An 18,581-nucleotide genomic window follows, 5' to 3' on the forward strand; every position below is an offset into this window, starting at 1 on the left:
CAGAAGAGGAAAACGAATATCCCAGCCCTTAGCATGAGGGAGATGCCTTACTTATATTAGAGTCATATTATGTTTTGAATATATACTTCTGTGAAGCGCATATACACTCGTGTGTGTAGTACATATATTGCTGCACACACAGATGTGCTCCATCTGTATACACTTATTTGTGTAATGGCATTATAAGCAGCACGTGCATCCTACAAGTACGTCCATCTAATCAATATTATACTTATATATACTCAGAGTTTGAATAAATACTATATATTTCATACCTTGAAGGGGAGAGATTCTTGTGGTTTTTATTAAATGTAAGGCTCTGCAACCATAAAATAAAGCCAACTCTTCACAATCAGGATGGGCCACGCTAGTATTTCTTTCTCCATAATGCAGTTTCCCTTTCTGTGGTGTTTGCACTGATGATTCAGGAACTGATGCTCTGAGCAAGAGTTCGACTTCTCGGAGGGGAGATCCGATTCCTTATTTTGCCCTAATGGGAACTGAGAGAAATTAAACGTGTTTCTGTTATTCCATTGGCTCAGAGAAGAAGAGAAGAGTGAGTATCTTTTTGGGATACTCACCAGGAGAAATCTCTTCGCCTCCCCCTAAATCTCCTTGTGGGAACCTGGGCTCTCAGTGCCCGGGAACAGGCCAACTGTTGTGCTGTGTTGTTCTGACTTTCCTATTAAATGGAGGCAGTGCCCTTTTTAGCTCTTGTCAGTCTCAGACTGTCACAGCCACATTTCATCTGCTTTTCAGCAGTGCTCGCTAAACGGCTGCGCTGAACTCAGTGCCAAAGGACAGTGTCAGGGCCGGGTTTCACTGCTCATCGTTTAGAGACCTGTGGGGAAAACCAGATAAAAAGCAGCATCAGTGCAATGCAAGTCCACCAGCCCTCATGTTTGGGGTATTTTGAGCTTATAATCACTCAGAACTGGAAAATAACTCTGCCTCAAAGCCTTCTCTTAGCTAAAGGCTGAAAGACAAGCAGGGCTGTTGTTCTGCTCGGTGATTTTTGTGCTGGGTTTAGCCAAGCTCCCTGCCCAAAAACCCGTGTGGGAGCAGAGCCCTTGGGCAAGACAGAGCCCACAGTGCCTGCTGCCATCCATCCACCTTCTGAAAAAGGCACAGGAGCTGATGGGAGCATCTGGCCTGGGGGAGTTGTGTGGAAATGAAGTGAAAATATCATCAGTGAAAGGTCCTGCTGAGACACATCTCTGCACTGATGTGCTCAGTGTGGGAGAGAGGGAGGGAGATGGGAAGGAGGATGCTTAGGGGCACGTGGTGCTGTGTGCCACCGCTCTGCACGGGGTTTTGTGCAGAACCAGCTTTGGAAAACTGATTTATTTGATTCAAAGAAAATGACTCTGGTTTGCAAATCTTGGCCTGATGGGGCAGGATGCGACTGGGCAGCTTTTGGGGACCTGGGGACAAAGTGGCAATGACACTTTGCTGTTTGTAACCCCAAAAACGAAGGCAGGATTTTGGGTCTATTGAGCAGAGTGCCACTGATGGTAGCAGAAGGCTTCCAGGTGGGCTCTGATTCAGGGCTTGGTGGCAGTGGGCAGCAGCATGGCCGTCTTCCCCACTAAATCCCCCTGCACCCTTACAGCCAGGTAAGTGCCAGCCACAGCTGTGCATGGAGCTCAGGCTGCTCAGGGAAGTAGGGCTCTTACTGAAGGTGCCTCCATTCCCTCCTCATTCCCCCAGCAGGGAACCAAATGTCCCTCTGAAAGCCAGCAGGGAGAGCAGCCCAGCACACCGTGCAAGCCCTTGCAGGTACCAAGTGCGCTCAGCCAGGCAGCAGCATACATACCTCACGTTCTGCTTTAAGACAGATGTCTCCGGCTCCATCCTTTCTGGTTCCTTCCTCCCGTGGGGATTAATCACTCTGAAAGGTCCTCGCTGCCCTCGGGGTGAGGGCAGAAAAGTGGAAGCTGAGAATGCGTTTCCAAAGTGGCTGCATTCCTGCCCTGACCCGGCGGGGCTGAGCATCAGATTGCAGCTGCTTGTCAGAGTAGCCTCTGTGCCGGATGAGCTGAGCACAGGGAGCCCCTGGAAATTCACACAGCTCCCTGAAGAGAGTCTAGGCTGTTAAACCAGGGCCCTGGTCTAATTTGATTTTCTCAGTCTCATCTAGCACATTCTTTGTCGCAGTGGCTGCAGGGAAATGCTGGTGGGGAATTTCTCATTGTACAGATACAGAGCGCGCACAACCCACTGTCTCTCTTTGTATGTTCCAGTCCCAGCCATGCCATCCCTCTTTATTAAAGTCATTAACAGCACGGCCGTGCAGGCGACGTGGGAGCCCTCCATCAAACTGGGCCAGCACGAAGGCTTCAAGCTCTACTACCGCAAAGTCCACCTCTCCCAGTACACAGGCCCGGTGCTGCTGGCCAGCAACGTCACGGCGTACAACATCACCCACCTGGGTGAGTGCACTGACTGCTCCATCTGCACCACCTCCTGACGCCCGGAGGGCTCAGCCATTGAGCCAGGGGTGCTGCAGCTCTGTCTCAGGTTTATGGGCACTTTGCAGGTGGTGCAGTTTGTCTTGTGACTTGTTTGCAGCATCTCGTTGGTGATGGTGTTGGTGACGTGTGTTTCCTAAAGAACTGCTGCGCTGTGGAGAGAACGCTGATGATGAAGCCTGAAATATCCTTCTTGTTTCTCCAAACAGATGCATCAATGGTGTATGAGGTCAAACTCCTTGCCTATAACCAGCATGGGGATGGAAACTCGACTGTCCGCTTTGTGTCCTTGAGAGAAACCGCGGAGAGGACAGGTAGGACGAGGCTGTTCTCAGCTGTAGTTAATGAATACTGATTTATAGAATCACAGACTGTCCCGAGTTGAAAGGACCCATAAGGATCATTACCTGACTCAAAAGGACCACTCAAAAATCAGACCATTTGGAGGCAAGTGGCAACACATCCCCCAGACAGCACCACTTTCAGTCACTGTTATTTTCAGCCTCACAAATGATGAGTGTGTGTGGGGCTGGGACCATGCTGTGCTGATAGGACTTGGCTCCCTTGCCACGATCCATCCCAGCTGCCCTTCATTAGGTTTAGAAGCCAACACCTCAAAGCATTAGGTAAAAACTGCTGCCCTCAGGAGAGACATGGCGCACTGAGCATCTTTGCTCAGCCCCCACTGACATTTGAGCTTTATTGGTGGTGAGGAAGGAGGTCACATGGCTTTGAGAAGAAGGGCTGCAGAGCATGAGCATTACAATATGAGGCAGAAGAGGAAATCTCTAGAGGGAATCTCTAACTGCTCACACCTTTAATTTTCACCTATGTGTAAGAAACATCCTGCTGCTCTTACAGTTCTTTTAAGCCTTCCAGTGGGAATATCTCCAAGAGAGAGGTATTACTCCTCTGTCTATGCTAGAGTAAATACTCATCCTGTTGGCAGCTGCCAGCTCTGTGCCTTCTGCCAGGTGCCGTGCTCACTCAGGGAAAGTCTGATAACAGCAGCCTGCGTGATGGGGATGGCTCTCTACAGCCTCTATGGGGTACCAGGAACAGGGGAGATGCTTATGTATGCCAAGAAAAAGGAAACTTTCACTGCTAACCTCCTGCCCCCGCTTTCCTCTGGCAGTGCTGAACCCCCCGTGCGACTGCATGAAGGACGAGCAGAACAACAAAACCTCTGCGACTGGTATCATCATTGGGATCCACATTGGTGTCACGTGCATCATATTCTGCGTCCTTTTCCTCATGTTTGGGTACAGAGGAAGGTAAGAGCTGCTCACCATGCAGTGGGTTGTGCATCCTGCAGCATCATTGCACAGCCCTGGGAATGCCGCACTGGTGATGTTGGTACCGTGTTCCCTGCCTTCCCCCCGGGCACACAGACCCTGATGTAACTTTATAGGAGGGATTTCAAGAGTGAAGGAAGGTAGCAAAGAAATAAGGCAGATTTAAGCTTGGGGGAAGGCAGGCAGGCAGGCAGGAAGGAAGGAAGGAAGGAAGGAAGGAAGGAAGGAAGGAAGGAAGGAAGGAAGGAAGGCAGGAAGGAAGGAAGGCAGGAAGGCAGGAAGGAAGGAAGGAAGGCAGGAAGGAAGGAAGGAAGGAAGGCAGGAAGGCAGGCAGGAAGGAAGGCAGGCAGGCAGGCAGGAAGGAAGGAAGGCAGGCAGGCAGGAAGGCAGGCAGGAAGGAAGGCAGGCAGGAAGGCAGGCAGGCAGGAAGGAAGGGAGGGAGGGAGGGAGGGAGGAGGGAGAAGGAGAGCCACTGGCTCTGCTCACCCTCAGGCATTGCCTCGTTGTTTTTCAGGCTGCTGATGTGTAAAAACGTGCAGGAGCAGCTGTCGACTCCACAGATCCCGAGGAGCCAGAGGAGCGCTGCGGGGATCATCCTGAATGGAGCCGCCCGCAGGGACAGGGACGAGCGGGACCTGAACGGAAAGCAGCTGGACATGAACGAGCTGGAGAGGTTGTTCCCAGCATCACCATGTCCAGAGCAGCAGGACAAGGGGATAACGGTAAGTCCAGCAGCACGAGGTGGGAGCGCACCTGGTGGGGGTGGGTTGCTGGTTGGTCTAGCTCATCTTAGTGGTCTTTTCCAACCTTAATGACGTTACGATTCCATGAAATGCCTAAGAGAATTGGTCACCTGCCACCATCAGTGAACTTTCTTTCTTTGCAGCCTGCTCACAGCCCTCCTGCTGCCCACGACGACACCCAGATATCCACGTTGCCAATGGACGAGTTCAGCATTGTTGAGGAGCAGCCAGACTCTCCCCCCAAAAGCCCTCACAATGGCAGCCCCGCTGCTTCGGCTCCCCGCCACGGCCCTGCCAATGAAGGATAAACTGCCAAGACTCAAACCCTCTTGCAGGAGTTACCAGAAACCAAAACTGCAGCTGGTGATGTCTTTACAATGATTCATCAATCTCAGGTCAATTGAAGATTTCTGCAGTCTGATTGTTATTTTTTTGTTTTGCTTTATTTTTTTTATATATATATATATATATAAAAGTATATATATATATATATGTGTGTGTGTATACAGCCTTTTTGAAACTCCGTGAAGTTTATCTTTCTGACCTGTCTCAGGCCCCTTGGTGCATTTCTTTCAACGATGGCTTTACCAAGACTGGTCATGATTGGTTTTCCCATAGCTGCTAAGTAAAAGGCTCCTTGCAGAGCCTGGCAAACTCCTGTCCCCGATGGCCCGGGATGCCTCGGTCTCTTGGCATCACAGACTTCTTCCTGACCAGCAGCTTTAGGACTACTTTTTGGATCTATTTTTTATTTTGAGAAGACTGGATTCGGAGCAGTCCTTCTAACTTGACTCCAAAAATTGAGGCCTGGGAAGGCCATCTCTCTGTGGATTGGATGATTTTGTACACTTTCACTATTTCTCAGGATATTTTTTTGCTGATTGATTATAGAATATGAAGAAAAAAAGAAAAAAGAAAAAAAAATGTGTCAGAGGAAGCCTGCCTGAGGGCTACTGAAAGACTTGGATGAACAACCCGAGTGAAATCAGAACCTACCTCAACCGGAATGAATGTCTTCTGGGAAGCAGAAATGCCTGCGTCTTCCTTCGTGTTCAAAAACAAGTAGTGTAGCACTTGGTCAGTACAAGCTTGGTCCTACCTCAGCCGTCCCGCTCTGTACCTGCCGCATCGTTGTTGTTTTTGTTGTCGTCCTTCCTGTGTAAAGCACTTCCAAACCTTGAAAGCAATGTTCTACCTCAAGTGTGCGAGAAATTCGTGTGTGTGCGTCCTCACCCCCTCCTCCTGCCTCTCGTGCAGGCAGCTGGTGTTATGAGCTTTATTTTAGGCACGGTGGGATTTCGCCTGGTGGAGATTTGTGTCGTGTTTCTTTTTTTTACCTTTAAAGACTCTGGGGACCATCACGGATATGGCCCACATGGTGGTTGATGCCCTGCGGCTTGCCAGCACTGTTGCTCTCACAGAGCCCACTTGGTGGTCCCAAATAGCTGTCTTGGCCCATCCTTGGGTGTATGTGGGATGGGTGCTCTGGTCTCTGTGCTAAGACCAGGGCACCCTGTGGCCAGGAGCTCGTGGAAACCCCAGCTCAGCACTTCCGGAACCCACTGAGATGCTCCTGAGTGGGTTTCCAGTGAGCAGGGCCTCGTCTTGAAGTGGTCACCGTGGTCCATGCATGGCCTACAAGGTCTCGTTGCTCCTGTCAGGACGGGGTATGGGAGCTCTGACTGCGATGCAGAAGGGCTAGCAACACCAAAGAGAGGTTTTGTGGCCTCCACCAACCTGCCACCATTTTGGGATTCATAGATTCTTAGAATCACAGAACGGTTGGGTTGGAAGGAACGTGATCATCTATGTCCAACCCCCTTGATGGGGACAAGGCTGCCTTCCAGCAGCTCAGGCTGCCCAGGGCCCCATCCATCCTGACCATGGGCACCCACAGCACTGGGCAGCTTGTTTTATGTTGTCCCAGCCTCACAGCTTGGTGTGTGACTGATGTTGCCCGTCAGGTCCCCTGCCATGTGGTTATTAAAACCAGACAAGCATGAAGGTTTGAACTCTTGTAGAGGTGGTGGCAAATCCAACGTCACCGTGTTTGCAGAGAAAAGCAAAAAGAATCAGGAAAAGAAATGAGTTTAAGAGAAATAATAATTGTATTTTTTTAAATGGTACCAATGGGAGAGTCTCTTATGTCAGAAGCATCCCCCACCACCTTCATATTTGGCAACGGGATGCTGCCGGTAAGTGTGTAAATAATACAATATGTGGGATGGTAAGGAAAGTCCTGTCCCGTGTGCTGCATCCTGGGGATGGTGAGGGCCAGGTGTGAGTGGGTCCCTGTGCTTCCAGACCAGATTCAAGCAGCCCCTCTCACCCCCCTGGCCGTATTCCTGCTCCGGTGTGCCATGGGGGACAGCACCATCCATCCATCACTGAAACAGGGCCGGAGCTGAGCCGTGACCAGAAACCCAAACCTCTTCCCATCCTGCTCCCGGCCCCGCTTCTTGTTTCCTTGTCGTTGTGCGGAACGCCGAAGCTCACATTGAAGTACTGTTGCCAAAGTGAACCCATGACTTAGAGTAGCTTTCAGCTCAGGATCCCCGGAGCTGTGAATATGCTATTAATTTAATATCATATTACTGTGATATTGTAATAGTATTTCTCATTACTTCCTTTTATTAAAGGGAAATGCTGTGCCATTTGACTAGTTGGAATATGGTAGTACGTCGAGAGTAGATTTTTTTTTTCTTTTTAAATAATTATGCAGATATGTAATGGCTTAAACCAGTGCAGATTCTGGGTTGGTTTGAGACGCTTGAAGATGGATGTGAATCTTTAAAGGCTGTTTTTAGGTGTGTAGCTCTTCCTCTTGTTGGGTTTCTTTGACGCTCTTGTCAACCCATGCCGATGGTGGGGCAGCCCTGCAGGGCTGAGGCTGTGTGGCCAGAAGGATGCAGCCTTCCCCACCTCATCAAAGCCTCCTGAGTATACCAAACTGGGCAAAAAAACCCTCCAAAAGGTGGCAAGAGCCGGTCTGTGGGGTCATCATGAGCCAGGCTGTAGGCAAACCTGTGCCAGAAAAAGTGAGGGAAGTGTTGTCTGGAGTGGCTTTAATTTGTAAAGCAGGAAGGAGGAAAAAATAAGAGCTTGTGTTTGGTTTCAGTTCGGGGCAGAGGATCAAGCCTGCCCTCGGTTCATCCAAACTGTTGCCCTGTTTTTGCTGGAAACCATGGGATTTCTGTGCTGCCACTGGGAGGACAAGTAGGACAGCAGGTCCCCGCGTGGCTTTGGGGGGAGGCTGCAGGTGTCAAAATGCTCATCGCAGGTGTTCTGTGAGCCCTTCCCTGTACTGTGTCACCAGGGCTTTGTTTCTGCATTGGGTGTTGGCTCACCAGAAGACGCAGATGAGCCCCACTGCTGTGCTCCACCACATCCCAAACGTTCAACCCAAAGCTCGCCGGCTTTTGGATTCCTTCTCTTCTTCCCTTTTCCTCTTTGCTCAGAATGTTTTATCCAGATGCAAAAAGCAGTGGATAAGGGCAGGCTTTGGGTCCCAAGCCGGCTGCTGGCAATCACCCATGGTTGGAGCAGGAGTCGCGTCCTGAAGTATTTTACAAGAAAATAATCCCACTAATTCAACCCCACCTGCCTTTTCAGGGCACATCCAGAAACCCCCTCACTTTTCTGGCTGTGGTGAGATGAAATTGCAGCAAGGAATTAAGGTATCCAAAAACTGACTTTCATTTTATTATTTTTTTTGGTAACCCATAATGGGCACAACCTATTCTCAGAGCTCTCAAGTCTACCAGAGATGGCTGCTACCTCAGGGATAGTATCCACGTTGTGTTTAGTTGGACAGGGACTAGTTTGATGCTGTGACAGGGTATTTTCACGCTGTTGGATTCAGGTATTTATTTGTCTTAACGTACCTTTCTTCTTCCTTGTTTTGGAAAGATGCTGAAATCTTTAAGTGCTGGACCAATTTGGGAATATTAAAGGTTCCACCCCAGATGGTATGTTTTTGGTTGGCAGTATACGATGAGAGATGCTGTGCCAGAGACATTTTGGTGTCAGTTGGGTGGCAGCTGCTTGGTGTGTGCATAAGGGAGATAGGTGCAGGGCTGCAAAAGCAGAGCTGAACGTAATACATTTCATGGAATCATAGAATATCCCGAGTTGGAAGGGACCCATAGGGATCACTGATTCCATCTCCTGGCTCCACATGGGACCACCCCAAAATCAGACCATAATTGCACCGACGGGTTTATTCTATGTAAGTATGTACAAACACGCTGCTAATTAGAGAATTACTGAGCAGTCATTTCCACCACCGCTCAAACTGATAGGCAGTCAGTGTGGCCATGCATACTCCGTCTCCATGCCCGCAGCATTTTCCTCCATCCCTACCCGCGCTCATTGCAATGGCCTCAAACCCATCAGGCGTTGGGATCCTCGCCGAGCTGCCCAGGAAGGAGGGGAAAAGGAAATGAAAGCCCTATGAAAACAAGCAGCACAGGGGGAGCGACTGACTCCCTTCATCTGTGCAAACAGGATTTGGAAACGGATCCCTCCTGATGCTGGGCTGTTTGAGGCAGATTAAAGATCCTATCTAGCAAACCCAACACCGGCTGATTTATTTTCCTCCCTCGGCAAATTAAAAAGAAATAGGGGAAGGGAAGCACCTCTGGACATGGTTATGTGGGCTGCCAACGTGCATCACATCCATGCAGCAGTGCAACCCAGGACAGCGGTTCCAGGGTTACCCCTGGAGCAATGTTTGGTCACCTCGTTTTGTACAATAAGGGTGGTGGGCCAGGGCAAAGCCCAGAGATAGGGGAAAAGATTTTAAGAGCTCTGGTCACAGTCCTGCAGAGCTGAGAGATTTCACTTTGGTCATCACTGCGTCATTGGAACTTGCAATGTCCTTGAGTTTGTAAGAAAGTAATAAAAAAGATGATGCTCAGCTTTTGTCCCGGTCCTTTATGGAAATCTACCGTTAAAGAGTGATGATAAAAACCCAAATTGCAAAGCACTTTTTTTCTACTGTTTATTTTCTACCTTTCTTACTTTGAACTGTCTTGATATTTGAAATCCCATTGATCCTACAATTGCTAGCTCTGTATTGAAAAAAAAAAAGAAGGAAAAGAAAAAAAAAAAAGGAAAAACCCCCTCTTCTTTTTTTTTTTTTTTTTTTTTTTTTTTTTTGTAGTTTGCTCTGTTTAGATTTTAGCCCGTGGCTACTTGTACAAGGAAAATAAAGCTAGAATAAATGAGCTAGAGCTATTCAGCCTGAGCCGTGCTTTGTTCCTGCCGCAGCAGATGAATGGCGGCAGCGTGGGAAGCGCGCGGTGTGCCGGGATGGCGGCGGCGGAGGCTGCTGGGTTGGCTGCTCTCGGTACAGAACAGCTTCCAAAAGGCCGTCAGTAAGGGCTGAGGGTTGGGGCTGGGAAGCACAAAGCCATCGGCAGCCCCACGGCCATCGGAGGAGGCTTTGGGCTCCTTCCTCTACCTGCTGAAGAATGGTATTTTCAGCCAACGTCCCAGGGGAGAAGGAGGGAGGGAGGGGGCCGGCAGCGAGCAGAGCGCGTGGGGATGGGCAGACGATTCTTAACTGGGTTAAGAACAGCTAATGAAGTCTTGGCAATTAAGCAAAGTGCTTCCTTGACCGCAGATTGCAGACCCATTGGGAAGGGCTGAGCACTGTGAGCTGCAACGGAGACACCGTGCTGGGCCCTTTGCTTTCTGGGGGATGCCTGGATACGGGGCTGAACGTTGACTTTTTGGGGCACAGTGGGTCCCAATGGAGACAGGAACACAACCCTGCCGCTCAGGCAGACGCTCCTGGGAAGAGCCCTTCAATAAGCAGTGAGTGCAAAGGGCCGCATCACAGCTCCCCACAGCCGCTCCCTGCCACGCGCCGGCTGAACACACACCTCCTAATAAACACGGGCATAAAAACTGATCTTATTTCCCAGTGGCAACGCAAGAGGTGAAGAAAGATCAGAGCTGGTTCACTCCGGGGATTTTCTTGTAAGTTCTGTGCAATACGGTGCTTCAAATCGCGGCTTTGGAGTCGGGGTATTACACAGAGCTCTCAGCTTTCATTAAAAAAGGACTTCCCCTGCCTTCAGAGCAATAACAAAAAGCTCAATGATATTAAGCTAGGGCCTTAGAAACTAAAGAAAGAAAAAGAAGCCAAGCAATACTTGTAAATCTCTTTGATTTGGGGCTGTTGGGATGATTAGCGCTCCCAAGAAGTCACCCCAAAAAGGTCCCCAGATGTCCCCCGCTCCCTGCAGCAGGAGGATGCTCAGGATGGGTGTTTCGGGGATCCCAAATGTTCCCATGGCCTCATTGGTGTGGCCAATGGCACCAACCTCCCTCTTCCTGCCTCACATGCTGCCGCTGCTGCTGTTGGAGGTGTAACCCTGCAGCACGTTGGGAATTTATAATATCCCATAAACCCTCTCTATCTGAAAGGTCATTTTAGCGCTAATACAGCTCAGGCATTACAGTTTCATTTGTGACACTTTTATGAATCGCCGCTTAATTCCGGCGCAGCTGCCGTAAAACCTTTACAGCACTGTTCTCTGCCTCGAAAAATAACCTTTAAAAGCCACGAGCTGGAACATCTTCATCAGCGCCGTCTGACAGGGCTGGTCCTGTGCTCACCAAGGGACAAAACTGGGCTCTGGGTGCCCTGACTGCCACACGTGTGCCATGGGGGGGTCCTGGCTCCCACCTCCTTGGTTTTTAACCATCACAGCCCTCAAATTGGGGTTTTCCACCCCGCTACATACAGCTCCACCCCAGTGCTCTGCTTCCCATCGGGCTGAATTAAAGTTCTCCTAATTTCCTATGAAATTCACTCCTTATCAAATCCTAGCGTGGTCCAGAAAGCCACTTCCTAAGCACTAAAACAGCTAAATTAGTCTTGCTTGGAGTTGTAAAGGAGCTTGTCTTGTTTATTGAGCGATAAATATAAAGGTACAGTAACTAAATTCATCAGTCCCTAAACATAGCCACTGGGAACGGCCGTTTCCAACGTTCAATCTACAACTGCATGAATATTTCAGAGTCCTCTCTCCCTTGGGCACTCGCCTTATCTCTGGAGCCTGGATATTATTTTCTGCTTTTCAGCTTTTTCGATGTATTGGAGGAAATGTCATTATTTGGACCTGTGTGGATTACAGTTGACTTTTCTAAGCCAATTTATATTGGCAAGCTGCTGTTTTTAAAACACCCTATAAATCACTGCTATGAATTTTAATAATATAATGTGGTTTCAAACATGCTCCCTTAATACGTGACACACTATTACACTGGCAACAGCTCCCCGGGTCGCGAACTCCGTTCCATCGGAGCTCAATGTGGGACCCTGCAGAGCGCACTGAGCCAGCAGCTCCAGGGTGCAGAGCCAAAACCCAGTGCTGTTCCTGCACACGGAGCCTCCCACTGGTCCACCAGCAGCCCAAAAAGCAGGACTGGGGTTTGGGATCTCAGGGCACTCAGTGGCAATCACAGGCAGCAGGGATACACGGAGCAACAGTCACTGCCTGCAGTACCAGGGGAGTGCACTGCTGGCACCAGGGCTGAGCACTGGGTATGTGGCCATCACCTGTAATAAGAATCAGAATTGGGTCCATTCACCCTAACCAGGACCTCCTGCTGGGGTCTGGTTGCCCCACCAGCTCAGGCTGCCCAGGGCACCGTCCATGGCCTCGGGCACCTCCAGGGAAGGGGGCACTGTCTTTGTTCCAGCTGAAATGGAATAGTTTTTATCCCAGTGCCTGGTATGGTTTGTGTTCTGGATCTATCAATGTTGATTACACATTGATGTTTATAGGTGCTGCTAAGCAGCGTTGTAAGGAGCCAAGGCCGTTATTCTCAGCCAAGGGCCCAAGGAGATATAGATGGAACAGAATGAGGACAGCTGAATTAACTGGCCAAAATGATGTTCCATACCATATGGAAGGAGAGTTTTGAAAGGGGTGGGAGTTCATCTGTGGCTCTTCCACTCGCTGAGGGACTAGTGTGGCATCAGGGGTTGGGGAGCAATCACTTGTGCATCCCTTGTATATACAGTCATAACTGTTTTCCTTTTCCTTTTCTCTATCACAGTAAATAGCTTTACCTCAACCCATGAGTTATACTCTGTTTTTTTCCCATTCTCTCCTCATCCCACCGGGAATGGAGGAGTGAGCAAACAGCTGTGCAGTGCCAAGCCACCCACCAGGCTCAACCACAACAGGAACCCACACTGCTCTGTGCCATGGAAGGACTGAGAGGGACGGGGAGCAAAGCCCAGTGCCAAAAGCAGGCTTTGGGAGACCTTCAACGAACCACGGAGCACCTCCTGCAGTGCCCCAATGATGGGCTTTGGTGCCCATTGGTGGTTTGGCAATGTCCCCAGCTGCCAATGGGACCAACGTCTCCAACCCTAAAGCAATCGCTACCTTAATGCCACAGAAACCCAACCTGAGCAGGATTTTGCTGCAATGATTGAGCCTGAAATGTTGTCACATTCATCATTAATCTATTTTTTCCCTTTCTGTAACTTAACCTACGATGAGCAGACACTCCAAGTGCTTGATTTTCCAAGAATAAATTACAGTTTCATAAACGGTATTTTGCTCTGCTGCTCGATTTGCAAGTGAAATGACGCCGCTTGCTTTGTTCACAGGATTTTAGCCAGCACGAACAATGCCATCCTCCAGACTTTTGTTGTTTTTTTAACCCTCACGTTATTTCTGTATTTGCTACAGCAGAACTACACGAAGCTGCATGCAACACACAGACCAACCTCGAGCAGCTGCAGGGACAAGGGTGCCCACAGAAACCCACCCATGTGGCTCTGGATGCGTGGAGCCACAGAACATCCCGAGGGGGAAGGGGGGCCCCTAAGGGTCACTGAGTCCAACTCCGGATGTGCAGAGCCCAGCACCCCCAAAGGGAACACAAGCCTTCAGGGTGGAAGCAAATTCAGCCCTCACGTGTGGGTTTAGGGATAGAGACCTTCTGAACACGCAGTGATTTTGGGCTTGGGGCTTTGGGTTTGGTTCTATAGGATTCAAAAAAAAAAAAAAAAAAAGGAGGAAAAAAAAAAAGAGGAAAAATCTCTACAGGTGAGAGGCTGAGTATCACCAGATTCGGTTTACAGCCCCTGTTTTCTCCCAGGGTATTTCTAATGTGCGCTCTTTGGGGGAATCTCGGAAGCAAAGCCCCTCCCTGGGAGGACAGCCGCAGGCGCTGGGAGATTTGGGAATCCCTGCAGTGCAGCGCACAGAGCGGCTCTGGCCGTTGGGAAACAGAACGTCACCTTTCAGCCCAACCCACCACCAACCGCTTCCAAAAGGAGATTGTAAAATCCCAGAGACAGAAACCAAAGTGCGAAGAGCAAGGAAAATCATGAGGCTGCCCGCCCCAGCCACGGCCATGGGGACCCGGGAACAGCAAATGGGGCATTTGGCAGAGCCGCCTCCTCCCCCTCCCCGCACCTCCGTCCGACAGCGTTCCCAAAAGACCAAACACCTCCGGTTTCCATGGCAGCCTGATTTTCAATGAGCATCACTCAAGTCCTAACCGGAAAGAAAGTGTTTCATTAATGCGCACAGGACACGGCGGCGTCTCCCTGGGGCGACAGCGTCCTTCCCCCGAACCTATCGCACCTTCTGCCCATGCTGGCATTTTTCTATCATTATTATTTTCCAATTATTTTTGCAAATGGATTTGCACCATCCGCAGTGGCTGTCCTGCACAGCCCCATCCCCACCGCTCCGTGCTGAGAAGCAGCACAACTCTCCATTAAGACTCAATGCCCAAGCTCCATCACCAGAATCTCAGCACATTTTCACCCTTGATGCTGCCCACCCCAAGTGTGGTTTTTAACCAAAAAAAAAAGTGCATTATTTTCTTAATTCCTAGCAAAAATAAAGGCAGCAGAGCTTCATCTCTGCCCAGCTGCAACTCCCAGAAACGCCCCAGCTGCTCCTGGGAGGAGCAGACACGCATTACAAGTCAGTGACGTTGCTAAGTGAATATCCATAAATTATTTTGCTATGTAAACAGTATTAATATCGCACCTTCCGCCTTCAAAAGGCACGGGTTCATTACAGGCCCAGCCTTCCAGAAGAGCCCGCGCAGGCTTTCGATTACATCCCAACGCAGCGGCGTTATTAAACACCGGCCATATATTTATTTTAATAGAGCACAAAGCTGGGCTTTGGCCACCCCACAGCCCCGCACCTCAGCACAGCCCGATCAAACAGAGCTAATGTGTGCAATATATCTCGGGTGAGTAATATACGGCCACATTTCCTGCTCCATTTACTCAGTTTTAACTACACCTGACCTACTCTTATCCTAATAGGAAACGGCTGCTCTTCTCTTTGCCCCGTCCTCTGCACATGTTTTTCTGGTAATGGTCAAACCTAAATCACTTCCCTTTCTCCCATAGTTGGCCTCCAGCTGCCCGGTGATGTCCGAGCACAGCAAGTGCCCCTGCAGGACCTGCAGCCTTGCTCCTCTGCCCCGCGTCCCATCTCCATCCCATGGCCACGTGGGATGGGTTGGACTTAGAACTCTCTTCCAAGAGTGATTCTATGATCCCATGTTGTCCCAAAAGTAAGCATTGCACGGTGGAGTGTTTTTGGCAAGGACAAAGTCCTGGTTAGGAGCAGGGAACAATTCTGCTCCTAGCGCTGTTTTTCCCCCTGCTGAGCTTAGCTCATAGCAATGCAGAGGAGGATTTAAAGCTTCCTGAGCAGCGAGCTCGCATGGCCAATTTGACCAGAAAATGTGCTTGATTCACAGCACAGGCTGCGTTTCTTCAGCCAGCACCGAGAAATCACAGCTATATTTCATTATTGTTACTAATTGCTATAAAGGATTATGGGGAGGCGATGGCATGGGCAGAAAGAAATACACACCATTTGCTGCGTGCTGACCCTGGAGAAGATTTTCCAAGCTTGCTTAGGGGTGCAGAAATTGGTGCAAATAAATGAGCAAAAGCATTTTCTGAAGGAATTAGTGCACGGCACAAGCAAATTGCAGCAATTGTCTCTCTCCTTTCTAAGTGCTGAATTGCCTCTATAATTCCCCATCATTTAGCTGCATAAATCTCGCACAAATAAACCAGCAATTTGCATATGGGCAGAAAAGAAATTATAGAAACACGAGTAAAGAAGTTATATTTTTCCTGCTCGAGATGGAAATAAATATGCATCGCTAACTGCCTAAGCTGCGTTTGGTCCCAGCCTGGAAATCAAAATTTAGGAAACCCGTTAATTTTCAATAATAAATACATATCAGAGGATGAAAGAAAAAAAAACAAATCACGCTGGGGGATGATGCAAGCCATGGCTGCATGGCTGCTGCTGCTTGCTATGATGCCAAGGTTGGGATTGATGTGGGGCTGCAGGCTTAGCAGAGCCCCCGATTAACTCCCTGTGTGACTGATCTCATTCGGGAATAAGAGGGTGTTATTCCCAAAACACCATAATCCTCTTCCAAACGACTTAATCCCATTTGGAATAATGTGCTTTGCTTCCAAAACGTTCGTATAGGGGAAAAAAAAAATGAGGGGGTAGAGGGGGGAATCAGTGCTGGTCTGTGGAGGGCTCCATTGCACTGGTGGGAAGCTGGAAGAGAAGTTGATTTCACCAAGAGCCGTGTGGCCCCTTGTGTTATCTGCTGGGTGAGGTCCTCGTGGTTTCACAGCACCATTTCCCTCACCCCAAAACCCAAAGTTCCTCCTCCTCAGGAAGGGGAACAAGCAGCCATTAGGGATGAAAGCACGAGTTTTGCCATCGTTCGTCCATTAACTAATCACTCCTCCTGCACGACACATGCACCAATTCATCATATGTGATCGATACCTTCCTGCATGCCCCGGGATGATGAATGTCCCCACTGATATTCAAAAGACCTTGAGAAAACAGGGGGCAGCTCCCCAAGCAAGGGTCAAAGAGCTGGGACTGAAGTGCTCTGTAAGATGAGACGCTGTCCCAGGATCTCTCTGTACAGGACAGAGGAATTAATTTGGTTAGGAAGCTTTTCTCAGCTTGATGGAAGACGTGAGGTCATGCAGGCGCTGGAAGTCCAGCCGGTGTCATATGGTTGTGTGGACCATCAGCCCAAACACCCGGTTCCTTTTTGGGGTGCAGATGTGCCCTGTTCAATCCCATGCCAGAAAAAGAAAGAAGCGACCCAAATTTCAGACACCGGAGGAGAAGTGAAAAATGAACCCTTTGAGACAGAGGTTTGTTCTGCAGAGCCTCTCGTTTTGCCCTTAAGAAGTGCTGAGAAGCAAGAAAGCTCCTCCAGCAGTGGTCCGGTTAAAAATAATTGCTGCCCAGAATTCTCTGCCTGGCAGAAGTAATTAGATAACAGGGCTCTTATGAGCTGTCGTTCCCTACGAGCATATTTTAACAGGCCTTCATAACATGACTTTCATATCTTCAGCATCCCCATCCACTCTCTGCCCCTGCAATGGATTTATTGCTGAAAACCACTGTGTGATTAGCCATCCCCAGGCAAGGAGCTGCCCAGGATGCTGCCCCATCCCCTGGGACCCAGAGGACAAGCACAACACCGTGGTTAAACCCTTTGCAACACTCACTGCTAAAAATCAGATCCACTCTTTGCACCGATTGGAAATGGCTGGTGGCACCAGGAGAGGTTGGGAGGAGAAAGACTGTTGGGACCTCAGCACTGAAAAACAAAATATCTAAGGCAAGGTAGACAATTTTCTTTCCCTTTTCTTTCTTTTTAACGAATTTCAGGCTTTAGTAGGCTCCTTCCTCCCACTGACATCCCTTGAGAAGCAATTTGACTTTACTGGAGCTGTCAGATTTCCGCAAGATGAGATTTTCCCTTTTACACTTTGCTCAATATTTCCTATCAAATCTACGTGTTGTTTTTTTTTTTAAAAAAAAAACATTTCCAAACTCCCCTCGTGGCTGATGGATTTGTTTTTCTTTCGCTGTCATAACTCTCTTCAAGATATAAAGACCCCAGATTTTAAGAGAAAGCAGGGATTGCCAAAAATTTACCACTTGTATTTACTGCAGTGGTGTCTGAGAGACTCCTGCTAAGCCAACGTCTCTTTGCTCCTTGAAGTCTATGCGCCAGTGTAAAGCCATGAAGCTGCCATGGGAAAGCAGCCAAGGCACTGACAGTTTCACATTCAGTACTCAGAAGTCAATTCCTTGGTTCTTTTAGATGCAACAGGCACCTGACCCCCACTGGCACACCTAGCAGCAAATTGCACGTCGTGTTCAATCAGTCCCCACCCAAGGATCTCCTTGGGAATCAGGCAGTCCTCAGTCAGATGGTGATGCAAGAGGATGATTTAAAAATAAAAGCCTGTTCCTATCATTAAAGAGCAAAGCATGGGAAAAGCCTGGGCTGAAACCCACAGCTGTGAGCCATGCGCCTTGCAGGGGGCTCCAAGGCCTTAGTACCTGGGGACCTGTCATTGATGGAGAAGATGCTGTATCACCCATTAGACAAGCCTTGGTGCCCAGTGCTGCCTTCCACTGGCCCTCAGTTCACCTGCCATGGTTACCTGCTGGTGGCCAGATCTGAAGAGCTGAGGACCATCAGCCCCATGGAAGAGCCAGGACTGCGCTCAGACCTAAACTGCTTTCAGAAGCACTTCAGATAGAAACAGCCGCTGCTAAACAGAGCTGCTTCTCATCAGGTAGGTGAAGCTAAGAGTCTCTTTGGGATTTGCCTCTCCCACGAGTTTGTCTGTTTTCAAGGGATGCAGAATAGCTCTTAATAGGATTCAGGGCTGGTTTATCCATCAAGGACAAAAATCCCACAGTGAGACAATATCACGGAGAGATTATCCTGTGTTCTCTGAAGGAGAGATCACAAGATTATTCTGAAGTGAGGCTTGTTTGTGTTGAGCTAATGACAGATAATTGGTAACCCCCTCTGCATAGCCGGGTGACCCAGCACGCTCTCAAAGGAGAAAAGCAGCAGCATTTCCAAAGGAAAAGAATCCAAGGTCTGATACGAGTTCCATCCAAAAGAAAAACTTCTGGAAAGGATCAGGGCAAGGCCATGAATTTATGAAGTAGTTGTTTGGCTGACTTTAATTTTTAAAGCAT

The 18,581-nt window shown here is 49.1% G+C and overlaps 1 protein-coding gene across 1 annotated transcript in view; it reads left to right on the forward strand.

The window, feature by feature from the left end:
• The window catches only part of IGDCC3 (immunoglobulin superfamily DCC subclass member 3), an 87,992-nt gene extending 78,421 nt beyond the window's left edge, over positions 1 to 9,571 (forward strand). The window contains exons 10-14 of the mRNA XM_048955944.1: positions 2,244 to 2,432; positions 2,681 to 2,785; positions 3,607 to 3,745; positions 4,281 to 4,488; positions 4,653 to 9,571. Coding sequence (XP_048811901.1) covers positions 2,244 to 2,432; positions 2,681 to 2,785; positions 3,607 to 3,745; positions 4,281 to 4,488; positions 4,653 to 4,817 — 806 coding nt within the window. The 3' untranslated portion in view covers positions 4,818 to 9,571. The remainder of the gene's footprint in view (positions 1 to 2,243; positions 2,433 to 2,680; positions 2,786 to 3,606; positions 3,746 to 4,280; positions 4,489 to 4,652) is intronic.
• The last annotated feature ends 9,010 nt before the right edge of the window (positions 9,572 to 18,581 follow it).

Source organism: Lagopus muta, chromosome 10 (assembly GCF_023343835.1).
Source record: "Lagopus muta isolate bLagMut1 chromosome 10, bLagMut1 primary, whole genome shotgun sequence".
In the NCBI taxonomy this organism is placed as follows: Eukaryota; Metazoa; Chordata; class Aves; order Galliformes; family Phasianidae; genus Lagopus; species Lagopus muta.